Genomic DNA, 17349 nt, shown 5'->3' with positions numbered 1-17349 from the left:
GTACAATGAGGATAAGAGAAGCATCCATTACAGATGGTTACCATGGAGATTTAAAGAGTTCATATTTGTAAGGCATTTAAAACATAGTCACTGCGGGGATTCCCTGGTGGTCCAGTGGTAGGACTCGACTCTTTCCCTGCTGGGGCCCGGGTTCCATCCCTGGTCAAGGAACTAAGATCTTGCAAGCCACTCGGTGCAGCCAAAAAGAAAAAGTTATCAGAGAAACCTGCCACTTAGTATTTTCTGTAAGAGTCCACAAATAACAAAAAATGTTTAAAGGGATGTCCCTCATGGTCCAGTGGTTAAGAATCCGCCTGCCAATGCAGGGGACACGGGTTTGATCACTGGTCTAGGAGGATCCCACATATGGAGCAACCAAACCTGTGTGCCCCAACTACCGAGCCCGTGCTCTGCAACAAGAGAAATCACCACACACCGCAACTGGAGAGTAGCCCCCACTCACCGCAGTTAGTGAAAGCCCGGGCGCAGCAAGGAAGACTCAGCGCAGCCAAAAATAAATGAAATAAATAATAATAAAATAAAAATTTTAAAATGTTTAAAGGCATCAGATTCTCCCTGAATATGCACTTTTCTGACCCACGACCAAGGGTTCATATTCTGTAGGCATGTCACAACTTCTGCTGAATTGGGCAGAAATCTGGCCTGGAGAATTCCATGGACTGTGTAGTCCATGGGGTCACAAAGAGTCGGACACCACTGAGCAACTCTCACTTCACTAGGGACTAGATTGTGTCACCCCCACCCCGCTGCAAACTCAGATACTGAAGCCCAAACCCTAATTGCTCAGAAGGGGATAGGGCCTAGAAAGAGGTAGTTAAGACACAAGGAGACTGTGAGGGTGGGCCTAATCCATTCTGATTGATGTCCTTTCAAGAATAGGACATTTGGATACCAAGAGAAACACCAGGGATGGGCAGGCACACAGAAAAGGCCATGTGGGGACACAATGAGAAGGTGGCCATGTGCAAGCCAAGGACGGGCCTCAGAAGATACCCCGCCTGCCAACACCTTGATCTTGGATTGGTGAGAAAAGAAGTCTCCATTGTTTAAGCCCCCCCAGACTATGGCACGTGGTTGTGGCAGCCTAGCAGACAGCCTGTGTAATACAGTAGATCAGGGGTCCCCAACCTCTGGGGCGAGGACCGGTACCACCTGTCAGATCAGCAGCAGCATTATAGATTAGAGAAAAAAAAAGCACACAATAAACGTAAAATGCCTGAATCATCCCGAAACCATCCCCTCACCCCCGGTCTCTGGTAAAACTGTCTTTCACGAAATTGATCCCTGTTGCCAAAAAGGCTGGGACCACTGCAGTAGATAACACAGGACGCTGGACAGGTCAGTTGACATCCCTCGGCCTGAATGGGGACCAGGAGATGACACCATCAATCTGACAATCCTATCCCGGAGATTAAGCGGGATACACGTGTGGCTCAGCGGGTAAAGAATCAGCCTGCAATGCAGGAGACACAGGAGATCCGGGTTGGGAAGATCCCCTAGAGGGGGGCATGGCAACCCACTCCAGTATTCTTGCCTGAAAAATCCCATGGACAGAGGAGCCTGGCAGGCTACAGTCCAAAGAGTCACAGAATTGGACACGACTGAATGACTAAGCACATGTGTATGCCCCGAAAAGGCCTGGTCAGCAGTCCCGGCCCGCGTGCACTCTGTAAGTGGCTGTTTCTGCCCATCTCTCTCCTCCAGTGATTTTAATGCCCACCTCCCTCACGGGCAGGCTGTCTGGTCTGGGAGGGCGTGAACACCATCCATCAATGGCCACACCGAGGAATGGCTTCCTGAGGCCCCACGTCGCCCCAACTGCAGGGCTGGTCGCTACGGATCAGCCGCTCAGAAAATGGTGCCTTCCCCGCACGCACATGCCCTCTCTTAATTAGCACTGTAATCTGCGACGGTCCTGTGAGCAGGAAGCTGAGCAAATGAACAGCAACTGTTCCCTACTTATTTTTTTAATTAATAGCCAGCGAGACGTGCTAGCGCTCTCAGCGTGCGTTTGGATGAGCCTTGATTGCCAGGCGATGGGCTGGGGATGCGGAGGGAGGGAGGTCAGCTCCCTGCTCCTGGAGGGAACGTAGGGCCTGTTTTTATTAGCAGACCCCACGGCTTCCTCCTTCTCTGCCACGGGCCCATGTGGCGCCAGGGCCAAGCCCTCTGTTGTCTTGGGCCTGAGTCCCAGGCTGGCAGGAAGGTGATAAAACTCCACTGGCCCGGCTCAAGGCGTGGGGATCAGGAGGTTAATGAACTCGTGCTTGGGAGGCGCGTTCCGCTGCCAGGTGAGTCCCGTGGGAGGTGTGAACAAGTGGCGCTGGTCACTGCGCTGTTGGCTGTCGGGAGGAAGCCAGATGGGAGGCGAGCTGCCCCCGGGAGGGGCTGCTGGATCTCACGCCCGGTGCAGTCTAAAATGTGTGAATTCCCTCAGCAGTGCTTCTAAATGAAGAAGCTGAAGGGTCTGTTAACTAAGGCAGTGTCAGAAGTTGTCAGTGCTGCAACCTGATGGCTAGTCTGGCTTGATTTAGGAGGGAGGGGTGTGAGGCAAACGCTGGCCGGGAAGCTTCTGGACCCTGGTATCACTGCCCCCCTTTCACCAAGACCACCTGCTTTTCTTTTGTCAAAGTTGCCCCTTCTCTTTTCTGAGCCTTGAGATAACAAAGAGATGGACGCTTTTCTACCCCGAGGAGGAGCTGAACTGGTCCAGTCCATCAGCGTGTCCTGATGCCTGGGAGCGGTTCAGTGATGGGCATGTGACCTAGTCTCAGATCTGTGTGTAGAGATCAGTTCTCCTGACTGTGGGGTCTTAGGGTTTAACGGGGAGAAGTGGGAATCACTGGCCATTGGGAGATCACAGGGAGGGAGCAGAGCTGGGACTGGGTACTGAGGTGGGGATGGGGCTCAGAGAGATTCAGCTGACATGGTGGAGATACAGTGTAAGCTTCTGGATCAAGCTCTACCTGGTCCCAATGATGGCATTCACTACAAAGAAATCTCTCATTTTTCTTCTCTTTGTTGTATAAGTCAGTTTGCCCTGGGTTTCTTGTCTCCTGTAATATAAGGAGACTTGATCCATCCAGGCTCTTTTTTTTTAAATTAATTAATTTTTGGCTGTTCTAGGTCTTCGTTGCTGGGTGCAGGCTTTCTCTAGTTGCAATGAGCAGGAGCTACTCTATTGCATTGCACGGGCTTCTCACTGAGGTGGCTTCTCTCATTTGGGAGCCAGGCTTTGGGCACAAGGGTTTCAGTAGTTGCAGCACTCGGATTCAGTAGTTGTGGCTCTCAGGCTCTAGGCCACTGGCTCCGTATTTTTGGCACTTGGGCTTTGTTGCTCCTCAGCATGCAGAATCTTCCCTGACTGGGGATCGAATCCATGTCCCCTGCATTGGCAGGTGGATTCTTATACAATGTATCACCAGGGAAGACCCATCTAGGTTCTTTTTAATGTGACTGAGGTTTCACCCCACTTAGGATCTTTATAGCTAAGAAAACAACTATGCCATACAGGGAGAATAAAGCTTTGTTTTCCGTAGATTTTTCTAGAAGGCATATTTCCTGGTTTCTCCCTTGCCTTGGTGCCAGGCACCAAGCCACTTGCCCTCAGAGACCTTTCCTGTTGAAGCCACACAGCAGCCCCTTGGGCTGTGGATTATTTACCCAATTTGACAGCCATCCACTCCCAGGACCAGACAGCTTAAGAGGCTTGTCGAGGGTCACACGACCTCTAAATGATGGTAAAGATTCCAAGCCAGAACTCCAGTCTAGGTTGCAGCAGGGCTCCTTCTGCTGTCATATGAGCTTTACGTGTGCCTTTGGGAGGACCTCCTGTTAAGTCTCCATCGGCCAATCACAAGGTGAGTGACTGCTGTACCAAACAGTTATAAGAAAGGCTTGGGTATAGGAAGTGGGGAGAGGATGTGTTGAACACAAACCACTTGGCCAAAAAGAGAAAAGTATCACCTGTTATTCCTCCATCCTGATGCCATCTTGCCCTTTCACTCTTCATGTCTCAGCTCCATCGAACCACTCAGACAGCAATATCTTTGCTCATTTGCTATAATAATATTGGACTCCATGAAGATGAACATTACCTTTTGCAGTTAATTTTATGTCCTTAACATTTTCTATCTGCATAACCTCCATAAATATCCATTCTTTTACACAACTGTATTGTGCCCATATATCATACTTTCCTGATTAACTGTATTATTGTGAGACATATATGTTATTTCTGTGTTTTTTTCCTCTCACTTTCTCCTACTTTCAATACTTTTGAAACAGACATTTTTGTGCCTATATATTTTTCAATTTCTGTTGTGTGATTTCTTTAGGGTAAAGAAGTAGGATTGTCAGGCTGGAAGACATAAATATTTCTAGGGCTCTTCCTAAGTCTGTCCTTTCTGCTTTTCAAAAGCTTTCCACCCATACTTCTATTGCTGCCAGCAGAGTAAGACGGTCAGTTTTACTGTAACCTTGCCAGTGCTAGAGGTTATCACCAAAAATAATTTAACTCAGATATCAATGGAATGTTAAGGTTGCCCTAATTTTTATTTCTTGATTATCAGTGGTGTTGAATATTTTTCTATAGACAGGCTGCTTATATTTCCTCCTGGGCTGTCAGACTTCTGTCCACTGAAACTCTGTGCTTCATTACATGGTCTGAGTGCTGGGGGGAGACCAGGGCAGAAAGATGCTAAGTTTACTGCTGTCAGAGCAGTTCCCACCGAATAGAAATGATCATCCTGAAGGGCCCTTCTTCCCTCAGCCTTCAGGCAAGTTGAGAATGCCCTGGGAAAGCCTCGTAAGTCAAGGTTCTCACCTCTGGGTCCAGCACTTGCTCCTCCGTGGGTGAAACAACCCGGCTGAGATGGGCAGAGTCATTTTCAATGGCCTGGAGGACTTTTAGAAGCTTCTGCTGTTGTCTGAAATGTGATTTTTGTTTTAGCAAACAAGTAGTAATAAATGATACACAATACACAGCATTCCCATCAAGGGTACCACACTTCCTTTTCCATCTCAGAGACAAGTAACAGTTCGAGAAGAAAATACTCACACCCAGCAGAGAGATGGAAAGTGCACATGGGCCGGTTTTCTCCCTTTATAAATAACTGCACAATTAGACCTGAAAGAAGGGCCAAGTAAGAGAAACTGCTTGGGGCCAGAGCCAGCTGATCTCCTTAAACAGACTTTTAACCTGTGCAAGTCGAGATGGGGAGATGTGCCAGGTCATCCAGTGGTTAAGCATCCACCTTCCAATACAGGGGACTCCAGTTCGATCCCTGGTCAGGAAACTAAGATCCCACTAGATGCCCTTAGCAGGGCAACTAAGCCCATGTTCTGTAACTAGAGAAACACCGTGTGCCACAACAAAGACGCAGTCCAGCCCCAGGAGTCTAGAGCAGGGGTCCACACAGTACAGCCTGCAGATCAGATGCAGCCCACAGCCTGTTTCTATGTGACCTGAAAGCTAAGAATGCTTTTACAGTGTTAAATGGTTATTAAAACAAAACAAAAAGTGGAAAGCATAAAGTATTTGTTATCTGGCCCTTTACTGAAAGGCGCTTCCCTGGTAGCTCAGATGGTAAAGAATCTGCCTGCAATGCAGGAGATCCAGGTTCAGTCCCTGGGTCGGGAAGATCCCCTGGAGAAGGGAATGGCTACCCTCTGCAGTATTCTTGCCTGGAGAATTCTATGGACAGAGGAGCCTTCTGGGCTACAGCCCTTGGGTCTCCAAGAGTCAGACATGACTGAGTAACTAACACTTTCATGACTTCTTGTCTAGGCAACTCTGGTTCCCTCAGCCCACCCTGCCCTCCCCTCCTTTACTGAAAAAGTTTGCCAATTCCTAACCTGCTCAGCACCTCTAGTTTCTGAGGACACAGCATTTCAAACCTAGAAGAGGGTCATCTGCAAACATACCCCACTTGTGCTGTTTAAGGCTGAGAATCCCCAAGACCCTGAAGCACAGAGGATCTTGAGGACACAGAAAGAAGCATTTGGTGATGTGTGTGCTGCTTATAAATAAAACTGTATCTGATGTGATACATCCTTATGGCTCAGCCCTTTCACTCCTGGAGGAAACCTCAAGTTCTGATTTATGGTCACAGGGGTACACAGCGTGGTTTCCAATCTGGGGTCTGCAGACTCCTGGAGGAATGGCTAGCAGTGCCTTTAGCCTACTCAGAATTTTTCTAGAAATTATCAAAGGCAAACTCCCTCTGGGTGGACACAGATCTGGAGAATACGCAGCTTGGCCAGGAAACTCCTTCATGCAGAGGAAATGCTCCCCGTTTTTCAGGGCTGATGCTGTCCCAGGCTGGAGCCTCAGCTTAGCGACCACCGTGCAGGCTGGATTCCAGCTGCTCTCGCCCCTCAGCACCAGCACTGCACGGCCTACCAGGCGCCCACTCTCCACGGCGGCCCGGGGAGTGTGGCAGGGTATGAGTGCATGCTTGAAACTACTGGCTTGGGCTGGTGCATCTTTCCGAAGATCGATGTTGCCTGAAGACTAGAGGAAGCCTTTATTTTGATAACAGAACCTGACAGTGCCAATCACTGAAGCTACATGTGAAGGGAATAGAAAGCGGAGTTTGAACGAACTCTGAATAGAGAAAAGAAGGTTCAAAGGGCACTGCTTTGGGTCACTTCCTGCCGTGTGGGCCACTTCCCTGGAAACCTCCGAGAAGATTGAAGTTTTACACTGGCTGAACCAAACCGAACAAGCCAAGAGACGGGTCTGAAAGCAATCAAGTCAATTTCATGCTTCTGGGCTGAAAGGGGGGGAGGGGGGGAAGGCCAGTCTAAGCGACCAGCTTTAAAAATGGTCTGGAATCATACAGGAAAGGCAAAGGAAAACCTCGGTTAATAAGATTCTCATGGGTGCATGACTATGGGCTGCTTGTTTTCGTTTTGAAGCCGCTTAGATAAGTACCTGCTCCCCAAAAGGCCGATTCTGTCGATGGCTTCACTGACGGCTCTGGCTCCCCCTGCTGCCCTGGCTGGCTCCTGTGTGCTGGTCGCCGTGGTGATGGGAGGCAGCTGGGGGAGGATGCAAAAGCTCATGAGACAGTTGTCTGAGGCGACCCTCCTGGCCCAAGCCACAGCAGAGTCATGGTCAAAAGGACACGCTTCAAGGATCATCAGTCCCGTTGCGGGCAATTGGGAGCTGGAATGAGGGTGACAGCAACTGCCCGGGGCTGATTAGATTTCTAGAAAACCCTCACATGATTTTTGGCAAAAGACGGGGTCTCCATTTCTTATGATCTGGGAAGTCCCAGGGAACGATCAGCTTCAATGAGCTATTGAAAAATTTCTCTCTCATCAAAACCTTTGCCCACCTCCAGTGAACCTCTGTGCTGTTTGCAACAAAGTAATGGGACTCTGTGGAGAATTCCAGTAACATTAGACCCTTTGATTTTCAATCCTCCAAGCCTTTCCCCCTTCTTTTTCATTTATCATCTGAACTAAAAATGTGCTTTGGTCTCTATCTGCAAGTAATTGTAGTCACTGGAAGCTCTGTGAATCAGGGGTCAGGTCATCCAGAAATCCTGGACCACAGGGTAGGCAGTGTGGCAAACCTGTCAGAAATATTGACTGGCAATGGTTTCAGAGGACTGGGAAATAATAGAAAAAGCAGAAGGGTTGCAAAAAGGAAACCATAGTGTGGCTCTTTGCTGCTGCCCTGCCTAGCACTCTATTTCATGAGCTCTCTCTCCAATTCTCCACTGCCCACCCCCTACTTCCCCTGCCCTCTTCTCCTCCATGAGTTCCTCCCCTCCTGGATTAGGTTAGGCTCATTCCCACTTCAAAGTTTTCCCCCTGTTCCTTCCACATGGAATGCTATTCCCTTGCTGCCTGACTCCTTCTTAACAGACAGGGCTCAGCCTAGACGGGATGCCCTCCAAGGGGCCTCCTTGGACCACCCTGTGGGAGGCAGCCACCATCCCATAATCTGTCACTCTCACCATTAGCACCTTTTATTGTCATCTCTCTCTGAAGTCACCTGGTTATGGATGGCTTAATTGGAATGTTGTCTGCAAGCTCCCTGGGGCCAGGGGCTAATCTGGTCTGACTCGGCCACCTCTGTATTCTGAGGACATGGCATAGCCTTGGGTACACTCTAGCAAAGACATTCCCAGCAGTTTTATTAACTCACATCCATATTTCCTGGGGCCACCTTTGCTGAAATTGGCCTAATACAACTAAGCAGATATAGATATATATTTATCTAGGATACTAAGATCTGTTTTTGTATTATTTTGTGAAGAAGCAGAAACCTAGCAAGGCACTGGGAGTCAGCAGGCCTGGGTGAGTTCTGGCTTCCACTTATAATCATGGGCAAAGCACTCCAGCCTGGGTCTCCCGAGCTGGGAGATGGGCAGACTGCCGGCGCGCTCAGGAAGCACAGTGAGGGTCTGCTGGGACGGTGGCAGGGAGGCCCTCTCGAGGCTGTCGGCCGCGGTTGGACACGGTACTCTGTTGCTCCTCTCAGGACTTCACTGACCTCAGGAGTCCCCTCCTTGAGCAGACTGGTCCATGACTTTGCTCGTGGTCCCTCTGTGTCCTGGAATGATGGAATTGCATGATCTGAGGTCAGAATAAAGCCATCCACTGCACCCCCTTCACCAACAGAGACAAAGACCGTCTTGCGATCACAGACACGAATGTCAGGGGCATAGGGCTGAGCACCAGGAAAACAGAAAACAGATGATGCTTGATGATCGCCCCAAAGAGTAGCCCGAGACAGGGCCCGGGGAGCAACTGGTGGTGTGAACGGGGCTCTAGGCTTGTAGACAGACAGACCTCAGCCACTTCCACAGATAGACATGCCACGAGAAAGCCCCTCTGATTCCTGGGTGCCATCAGCCATATCTAGAAAACAGGGTCATGAAACCAGTCCTGCCTGTCTCAGGACTACTTTGAGCATCAAGCGGGACAAGTTAAGGCAAAGGGTTTCAACAGGTGAGTCGGGGAACATGCTTCTGAGAAAGGATGTGGACACCAAGGGATGCCCGAGGTGCCCCCACTCCACCCCATCATCCATCTTCCTGTTTGCTGCGCAAATGCCAAGGCGTGGGCACCAACTTAAACTCCTGTAGGGCCGGGCGTGGGGTGTGGGGTTTCCTGAGCAGGTGAAGCAGGCCAGGCGCGGGGCTTTAGGGAGCGGTAAGGACTGCTGAGGCCGGAAGGGCTCATGCTCTGGGGAAGGGGGCCTTTCCAGAGAAGCCAGAGATGGCTGTTGTCTCCATTCTTGCTCTGACCCACCAGTCTGCAGCCCTGGCTTAAGGTGTTCAGGGTTTGCAGGGAAATCAGCAAGGACTGGAGGCACATTAGCATCCAATTTAGGCTTAGGACACAAAAGATGGAAAGGAGGTGGAGGAAATGGGGAGACACCAGCAGTGGATGCGCTGATTGGTCTGAGGTTAGGGGCGCCCCCACGGCTCTCTCTCCTCACCACGTGCTCTTGGCAAGCACGGCTCAGACACCACCTGGTCCCTGAGTAGCCGGAGTCCTCCATCCTTTCCCACTGCAGGGAACGCACCTGCGGTGGGCTGGCGGGGACCTCGGCCTTTCTGCTGAGGATCGCGCTCTGCAGGGCCTCGTTCTCCACCTGGATGGCCCTGAGCACGGCCGAGGCATCTTCCTCTCGGTCCTCAGCCTCTCGCACAGGTTTCCGGGTTGCGGATAGGGGTCTCTCTCGGCGGCTTCCAGGTCCTGGGGGCGGAAAGCAGGGGGTTCTGCTTTAGACCACATACTGTGAGGGTTGCTCCAAATCAGTTAGACTCAAATTGAGGAATATTCTATAAAACAACTGGCCTGTACTCTCCAAAAATATCAAGGTCAAGAAAGACAAAGATAGCCTGGAGAGATGCTCCGGATGAAAGGGGATGGGGCAGACATGGCAGCTGAATGCAATAGCAACCCCGGGGGTGGATCCTGGGGGGGCAGACATCGCACTAAGGAACATAATTGTAGCGAGTGGAGAAATCCGAGTAGAGTCTGTGGCTTGGATAACAGTATTGTATTAATGCTAAATATCCTGCATGTCACATATAAGTGCACTGTAGCAGTGGAAGATGAATGCCCCTGTTCTTAGGAGATACATACTGCAGTGCTCAGGGTAAAGGAGGATGCTGCTACAATTAAATCTCAAATGATTTAAAAATACACACAGAGAGAGAAAATATAAAGCAACCGCAGCAAAATGTTAGCAAGTGGTGAACCTGGGGGAATAGGGGTGTTGGTCGTACTGTCCTCGCAGTTTGCTTTTACATCTAAAATCAAAATAAAAAGTTAAAAAATTAGACTTCTAGCAAAGTGCCTATAAAGAATAATCCCTAATATTGTGGAGAAGAATGGGTGTTTCGGAATCATTGTGCTTTATTTTATTTTGTTTTTGTGTGGGTAACAGGAATTACAAAGAAATTACTCTTCAGTTGTAGAAAAAAAAGTATTGCAAAACTGAAGTTGATGGTAGAAGTTCTAATGAGTGGAACATTGACTTAATAAAGTGATATGCAAAAAGTACCCAATAAGGCTGGTTGAAAAAAAACAACATTATTGTATGTTGTGTTGTTGTTCTTGTTTAGTCACTAAGTTGTGTCTGACTCTTCTGCGACCCCATGGACTGTAGCCTTCCAGGCTCCTTCTGTCCATGGGATTTCCCAGGCAAGAATACTGGAGTGGGTTGCCATTTCCTCCTCAAGGGGGTCTTCCTGACCCAGGGATCAAACCCAAGTCTCCTGCTAAGCGGGTTCTTTACCACTGAGCCACCAGGGAAGCCCCGACACATAGGTACTATCCCTGGGTGATTTGTTCACCCAGTGGAATACTATGCAGCTGTCAAAAAAACCAAAAGGCATTCTAAAATATCTACAGATAAGTATGACGACTTAAATTTGCTTCGTAATCAGGTGGGGAGAGGGTGGGGTCACAGATGAAATTGACCATCAACTATTGTCTAGGTCAGGCAATGAACATGGGGGGTGTCTTATGATAACATCTCAATTACTCATATTTGGATTCTTTCTCTGTTTTTTTTTTAAATCTCTATTTAAAAATAGAACTGCTCAAAATGTTGCCATTGGGATGTTTAAAGAGGCTTTAACCTACTGAATTTCATTCTCTAGGCAAATATATATTGAGTACCATTCTGCCAGGCTCTGTTGTTAGTACTGGGGACACAGCGGTGACCAGACAGACCACGATTCTCACCCTTGTGGAGAGAGGAATAGCTGGAGAAACGATAAATAGTCTAGGGTGTTCTATGTCAGGAAGATGATATTGAAAAACAATAAATGCAGAGCACGGTAACAGAGATGGAAAGTACAGGATGGCAAGATGGGTCTTGCTGAGCATTGGGGAAGTGTGGTCCACACACCAGCGTGAAGTGAGAGGCCTGAGAAGGGGTGGGGAGGACAGGTCACACAGGGCCTTGGAGGACGCTGTAAGGTCATAACTCAGAGAACTGAGGAGACACAGAAGGCTCTAGAGCAGGGGACCTGACCTGACTTAGGTGCTGAGTGGAGACCAGAATGAAGGGAGGTGAAGAGGAAAGCAGAGGGGCCAGGCTCCCGAAGCTGTCCAGTGGGGGTGGGACACAGCGTGTGGTCAGTTTCTGCATGCATGTTACAGATGGAGCCAACAGGACTTCCGGCCAGAGTAGATGTGGCGGGTACAGAAAGAGAGGAGTCAAGGATGACTCCAAGACTTTGGTCTGAGGGAGTGGATGATGGGCTTGCTCTTGGTTGAGCTGGGGAGGGCTGTGGGAGGAGCAGGTTTGGAAGAGAAGAGCAAGGGCAGCTTGGAACCAAGAGATGTGATTGGCATCAGGGTGGAGCTGTCCCGTTGGCCTGTACACACACATGAGTGTGAAGTTTGGGAGGGTCGTCTGGGCTGGAGATGTGAATTCAACATAGGCAACCAGATGGCACCACTTAACAATAGTCTCCAGACCTCCCTGGTGGCCTAGTGGTTAAGACTCCACCTGTCAATGCAGGGAACATGGGTTTGGCCCCTGATCTGGGAAGATCCCACACACCAAGGAGTAACTAAGCCCGTGTTTCACAGCTACTGAGCCTGCGTGCCCTAGAGCCCATGCTATGCAACAGGAGAAGCCACTGCAGTGAGTGAAGCCTGTGCACTGCAATGAAGAGTAGCCCCTGCTTCCCAAGACTCGTGGGCAGAAGTGAAGGCTCAGTGCAGCCACACACACACAAAAAAATCCACAAAAAAACTGTAGTATCAAGGGTTGACATTAACGTTGGCTTATAACCAAATAACTGGGAATTAACATGTATGGATTCTCTGGGGTTTTGTTGTTGTTCAGTTGCTAAGTCGTGTCCGACTCCGCGACCCCATGAACTGCAGCACACCAAGCTTCCTGGTCCTTCAACATCTCCCAGAGCTTGCTCAAACTCAGGTGCATTGAGTCGGTGATGCCATCCAACCATCTCATCCTCTGTCGTCCCCTTCTCCTCCTGCCTTCAATCTTCCCCAGCATCAGGGTCTTTTCCAATGAGTGAGCTCTTTGCATCAGGTGGCCAAAGTACTGGAGCTTCACCTTCAGCATCAGTCCTTCTTATGAATATTCAGGGTTGATTTCCTTTAGGATTGACTGCTTTAATCTCCTTGCTGTCAAAGGGACTCTCAAGTCTTCTCCAGCACCACAGTTCAAAAGCATCAATTCTTTGGTGCTCAGTCTTCTTTATGGTCCAACTCTCACATCAGTACATGACTACTGGAAAAACCATACTTTGACTAAATGGACTATAATATGGCCTGGTGCAAAGACTTGTTAAAAACCAGCAGCCTTCAATCCCCATGACCTCAGTAAACAGGCACCCATGATAACCAGAGATTCAGCGGGAGCCCTTCACCCTCCTGCTATATTCTGTTAGATTTTGCATCTAAATGAAAGTTCAAGTAGCAACATCAAAAACGGCTTTGGCTGGAGAGGGAAAGAATCACACAGCAGCTCTACTGGGGTGGCTTCCAGGATAGCCAGATACTGGGCTGATGGAAAAGGTGTGGCGCATGTGTGCTTGTCCAGTCATGCCTGACTCTTTTGTGACCCCATGGACTGCAGCCGACCATGCTCCTCTGTCCATGGGATTCTCCAGGCAAGAAAACTGGAGTGGGTTGCCATTGGGCTGATGGAAAAGCTCAGCTAAGAGGAGGGGACACCAATTTCTACCAGGCATCCAGTAGAGGGGCTTTGAATGTGAATGTATGGGGAACTGAAGCAGGCACTCTGAGTGATTGAGACTGAATTTGGGGGATGGGGGAAGAAGGAGGGAGTGGGGGAGATGGGGGAGGAACAGCTGAACCACCACCAAGCTCCTGCCAACACCTGCCAGATAGATAGTGCTGTGCTTCTAGTTGCCAACTTTTTTTCCCAAAGAAAAGCTAGAATCAGAAATTTATATGCAATGACAGAGGATGAGATGGTTGGATGGCATCTCCTACTCGATGGACATGAGTTTGAGCAAGCTCTGGGAGTTAGTGATGGACAGAGAAGCCTGGTGTGCATGAGGTTGCAAAGAGTCAGACACAACTGAGCAACTGAACTGAACCCTAAATTGTGTTAGTTCATAAAGTACTCCAGTTTTTAGGAAACATGAAAGCCAACAGAACTCAAGGGCTGGTCTGATACAGGTCATGGCAAATCCAAGCTACTCCCCCAGGAAAGTCAAGAGCACCCAAAGGAACCTTTGTGGGCCTTCGGGTGGCAGGCTGGCCTGGGCAATAGCGGCGGTGGGTCATTCTCTGACTCTGATGGACTCCTGCCGTGGCTCCAGTGCTGCTCCTGGGGACAGACGGTAAGCACTGCTGGCAACGTGACCTGGGGATTCCGGTCTCTCTGGTCAAGGCTGCTTTAACTATTTTCCTTTCTTATTGGCTACTCGGCCTGCTCTGCCCCTCGAGGGATGAGCAGGTGAGAGCTGGAAGGAGCTGATTTAACAAGCTGATGAAGGCGGGGACCCTCATTGCTATGGAAACACTGTGGGTCCAGGGGGTGTGCTGAGGCCACTGGGAACTTCCTCATGCAGATCCGTGAAGCAGCTGGGGGATGGAAAAGAGGGTGAAAGGAAGGCAGGGCCGTGGGCTCCTCTGGAAGTGGAACTGAGGAATCCTAAAGCATCAATGCACCCTCACCCCACAGGGAGCTGAAGCAGAAATGGGTTCCCCGCAAGGCATTAATGCCACAGGCTCTCAACAGTCACTTCACTGTGAGATGAGATGCTGGTCTGAGTGGGAGGGTGGGGTACAGACGTGGGTGAACAGGCACACCCCATCCTCACAGACCTCCCAGTCACGGGGCAGAGACAGACATGGATCAGTACACAGGACACGCCGGCAGTAGGTAATGCGTGCTGGGAGGACAATCAAGCGGGGTCAAGGCTGGAGATGGCAGGAGGGGAAGGAAACCATTTCAGACCCTCAGTCAGGGAAGGTGACATCTGAGCAGAGACCTGAAAGTGGTGAGCCTTGTGAATGTCCAGATGGGGAGGCTCTTCCAGGTCAAGGGGGCCGCAGGTGCCAAGGCCCGGTGGTGAGCGGGGTTTGGCACACTGCGGAATGGCACGGGGGCTGGGCTGGGGGGGTGAGGGGAAGTCTGGTGGGCAGCAGGGGTGGAGAGGTCTCAGCTGGGCTCTCATGGGACCCCGAGGCCACCTAAGCCTTAGAGGCCTCCTGCTACTCCAAGAGGCCACACCTACCTGTTTAATGCTACACCCTGGCTCCTGGCGCTATGGATGGATGGAAAATGATTTCAACTCTGAACCTTGTCAATCTCAGTATCTGCGAATGTCATTAAAACATATTATTCCCTCCATGATCTGCAATAAAGCAGAGCTGAGAAATTCAAGATCCCTTCAGATCCTAGAGAAGACCCTATAAATAAGGGCTGAAGAGCTTGTGTACAGTTAAACAAACACATCAACACTCTGATCTAGGGGTACAAACCCCAGTGTCAGTGCGAGATTCTGGCAGTATAAGGATAAGGAGAAACTGGGAGACTCATAAGTTCCTTCTTTTTTTTTTTTTTTTGGATGTTTGTGACTTTTCCTTATTAAACCTTTTATTTCGTATTGAAGTATAGCCAATGATGGAATAGAAAATAGCAGCCTACTCCAGTATTCTTGCCTGGAAAATTCCATGGGCAGAAGAACCTGCCAGGTTACAGTCCACGGGGCTGCAAAGAGTCAGACATTATGAGCGACTGAATACACATACACGTAGCCAATGAACAGTGTTGTGATACTTCCGGTGGACATCAAAGGGGCTGAGCCATACATAACACAAGTATCCATTCTCCCGGAAGTTCCTCCTGCATTTCCTGCTTAGAATAGTTACAAAGTCAGTCAAAAAAGAGCCACTACTTGGAGGCCCATGCCTTTTTACTGTCACTACACGGGGCTTCCCGGGTGCTTCAGAAGGTAAAGAATCTGCCTACACTGTGGGTGACCCGGGTTTGATCCCTGGGTTGGGAAGATCCCCTGGAGTAGGAAATGGCAACCTGCTCCAGTGTTCTTGCCTGGTACATTCCATGGACAGAGGAGCCTGGCAGGCTGCAGTCTAAGAGGTGGCAAGAGCTGGATACAACTGAGTGAGTAAACCACCACCACCACGTGGGCAAAAGCCTCCTCCTCTTACATCTCAGTGACCTGGGGCTGGGGTGGAACTGCGCATCTAAGATGATTATCTGTAACCTTACACTTGCCTCTTCTTGGAAAAGGATAATCAGGAAGGCATTTTCTTCATGCGGGGTCTGGTTTTTATCTGCACAAACCCTTCTGCCCTGAGTGTCTTGGGGAATGCTCCTGCGACAACATGGTTGTTGGGTTCTGCCTGCGCCCTTTGAGTCATATTATGCTAAGAACATGCTTTTAAAAATTAAATCAGCCTTTCTCCCAGTGAAGGTCCATGCCGCAGCTCCACTACCTGAGTTCTCCCCACCCATGGCTGCCCAGAAACGTGTACACAGTGCCCACGTCCTCCTGATTCACACCCCCGCTGCCGGGCTGTGTAGACTGCATTTCCTTACTGCACACGAGGCTGCTGCCTTTTGACTCCATTGGAAGTTCCCCTTGCTTACTTGGGTGAGCTGTTTCTGCACCGGCCTGAGCCCCACATGAGGGTGGATTTATTCTCATCACAGCTGTGGAGAACAGTGGATTTATTCACACAATAGATCAGTGCCACCAGCGAAAGCCAAATGGTACATTTAAATTTATCCCAAAGCTGCTCTTTTCTGCTTGAAAACTACCCCTCTTCTGTGAACTGCACTTTCTCCTCGCTTCGCTAGAACTTGGCTTTCATCTCTGGAAACAAAAGAGCGTATCAACTCAGGAGATTTACCGTGAATGCAGCACATGTCACAAAGAAGATGTGAGGACACGGGCTGTCCGGTCAGCTTTCCAGCCAGGCGGCTCTTCCCCACCCGCTGGCTATGACTCAACGATTCAGAGTCTTAGCAAAATGACCCCTTCCCACAGGCAAGGGGTCTTTGAGGTCAGCTGGGAATCCGATGAAATGGCAAACATTACATCCGAGAATCACAGAGGTCTAGTGTAGAGCTCATAGAGCCAAAGCCCAGTGGTTGAGGCAAGCCTGTAGATTGTGTTGAGTGACTTTTGTAATTGGAAACAGATGTTAAGATAAAATAAATAAAAAAAAAAAAAAAAAAAAAGGAAATCCACATGAAAAATCGGGATTCCTGGCCGCTCTTGAAAAGTCACGTGATCTGACAGCCCTTGCTGGCATGCCTACGGGGCAGCTGTGAGGTGGGGAGTGGCGCCCCCTGTAGGCAGGGCATTGGCCCTCCAGCTTCCACAATGGTGGTCACGTGCCCGTCAGCCTGGCAACTGCGTGATGTGTGTGGTGAAAGGTCCAGGGAAATGGCTGACTTAGACCCGTTCTGTCTTGAGCTGCCCACACTCCCTCTGAAACCCAACCAGGAGGGGAATGGGGGCTGTCTGCTGGGAGGATCGCTGACATCTGAACGCTCCAGAGCCTCTATGCGTTTTAACCTAACTCACTGAGCACGCACACACAGCCTCATCCAGTTACCTGCTTCCCATAGTGCAGGAGACCGGGACAAATGACCACAAATGACTCCCACATGCAGCTTGCCACGTCGCACTGTGTCACTGCCACACCCTCCATCAATAGGTGAGTGCTTGCTCAGTTGCTCAGTCATGTCCGACTCTGCAACCCCATGGACTGCAGCCTGCCAGCCTCCTCTGTCCATGGGGATTTTCCAGGCAAGAATACTGGAGTGGGCTGCCATATCCTCCTCCAGGGGATCTTCCTGACCCA

At 49.8% G+C, this 17349-nt stretch overlaps 1 protein-coding gene across 3 annotated transcripts in view; it reads right to left on the bottom strand.

Moving 5' to 3' along the window:
- The window catches only part of KATNIP (katanin interacting protein), a 228664-nt gene that overhangs the window by 83427 nt on the left and 127888 nt on the right, over positions 1 to 17349 (bottom strand). For all 3 annotated transcript variants that reach the window (XM_020907922.2, XM_070461099.1, XM_020907926.2), the window contains 4 exons: positions 9569 to 9741; positions 8531 to 8590; positions 6959 to 7065; positions 4847 to 4949 (listed from right to left, as the gene is read on the bottom strand). In XM_020907922.2, the coding sequence (XP_020763581.2) occupies positions 4847 to 4949; positions 6959 to 7065; positions 8531 to 8590; positions 9569 to 9741 (443 nt within the window). The remainder of the gene's footprint in view (positions 1 to 4846; positions 4950 to 6958; positions 7066 to 8530; positions 8591 to 9568; positions 9742 to 17349) is intronic.

The sequence above is a fragment of the Odocoileus virginianus genome, chromosome 33 (genome assembly GCF_023699985.2).
Source record: "Odocoileus virginianus isolate 20LAN1187 ecotype Illinois chromosome 33, Ovbor_1.2, whole genome shotgun sequence".
NCBI lineage: Eukaryota > Metazoa > Chordata > Mammalia > Artiodactyla > Cervidae > Odocoileus > Odocoileus virginianus.
This window is presented reverse-complemented; position numbering and strand designations above follow the sequence as displayed.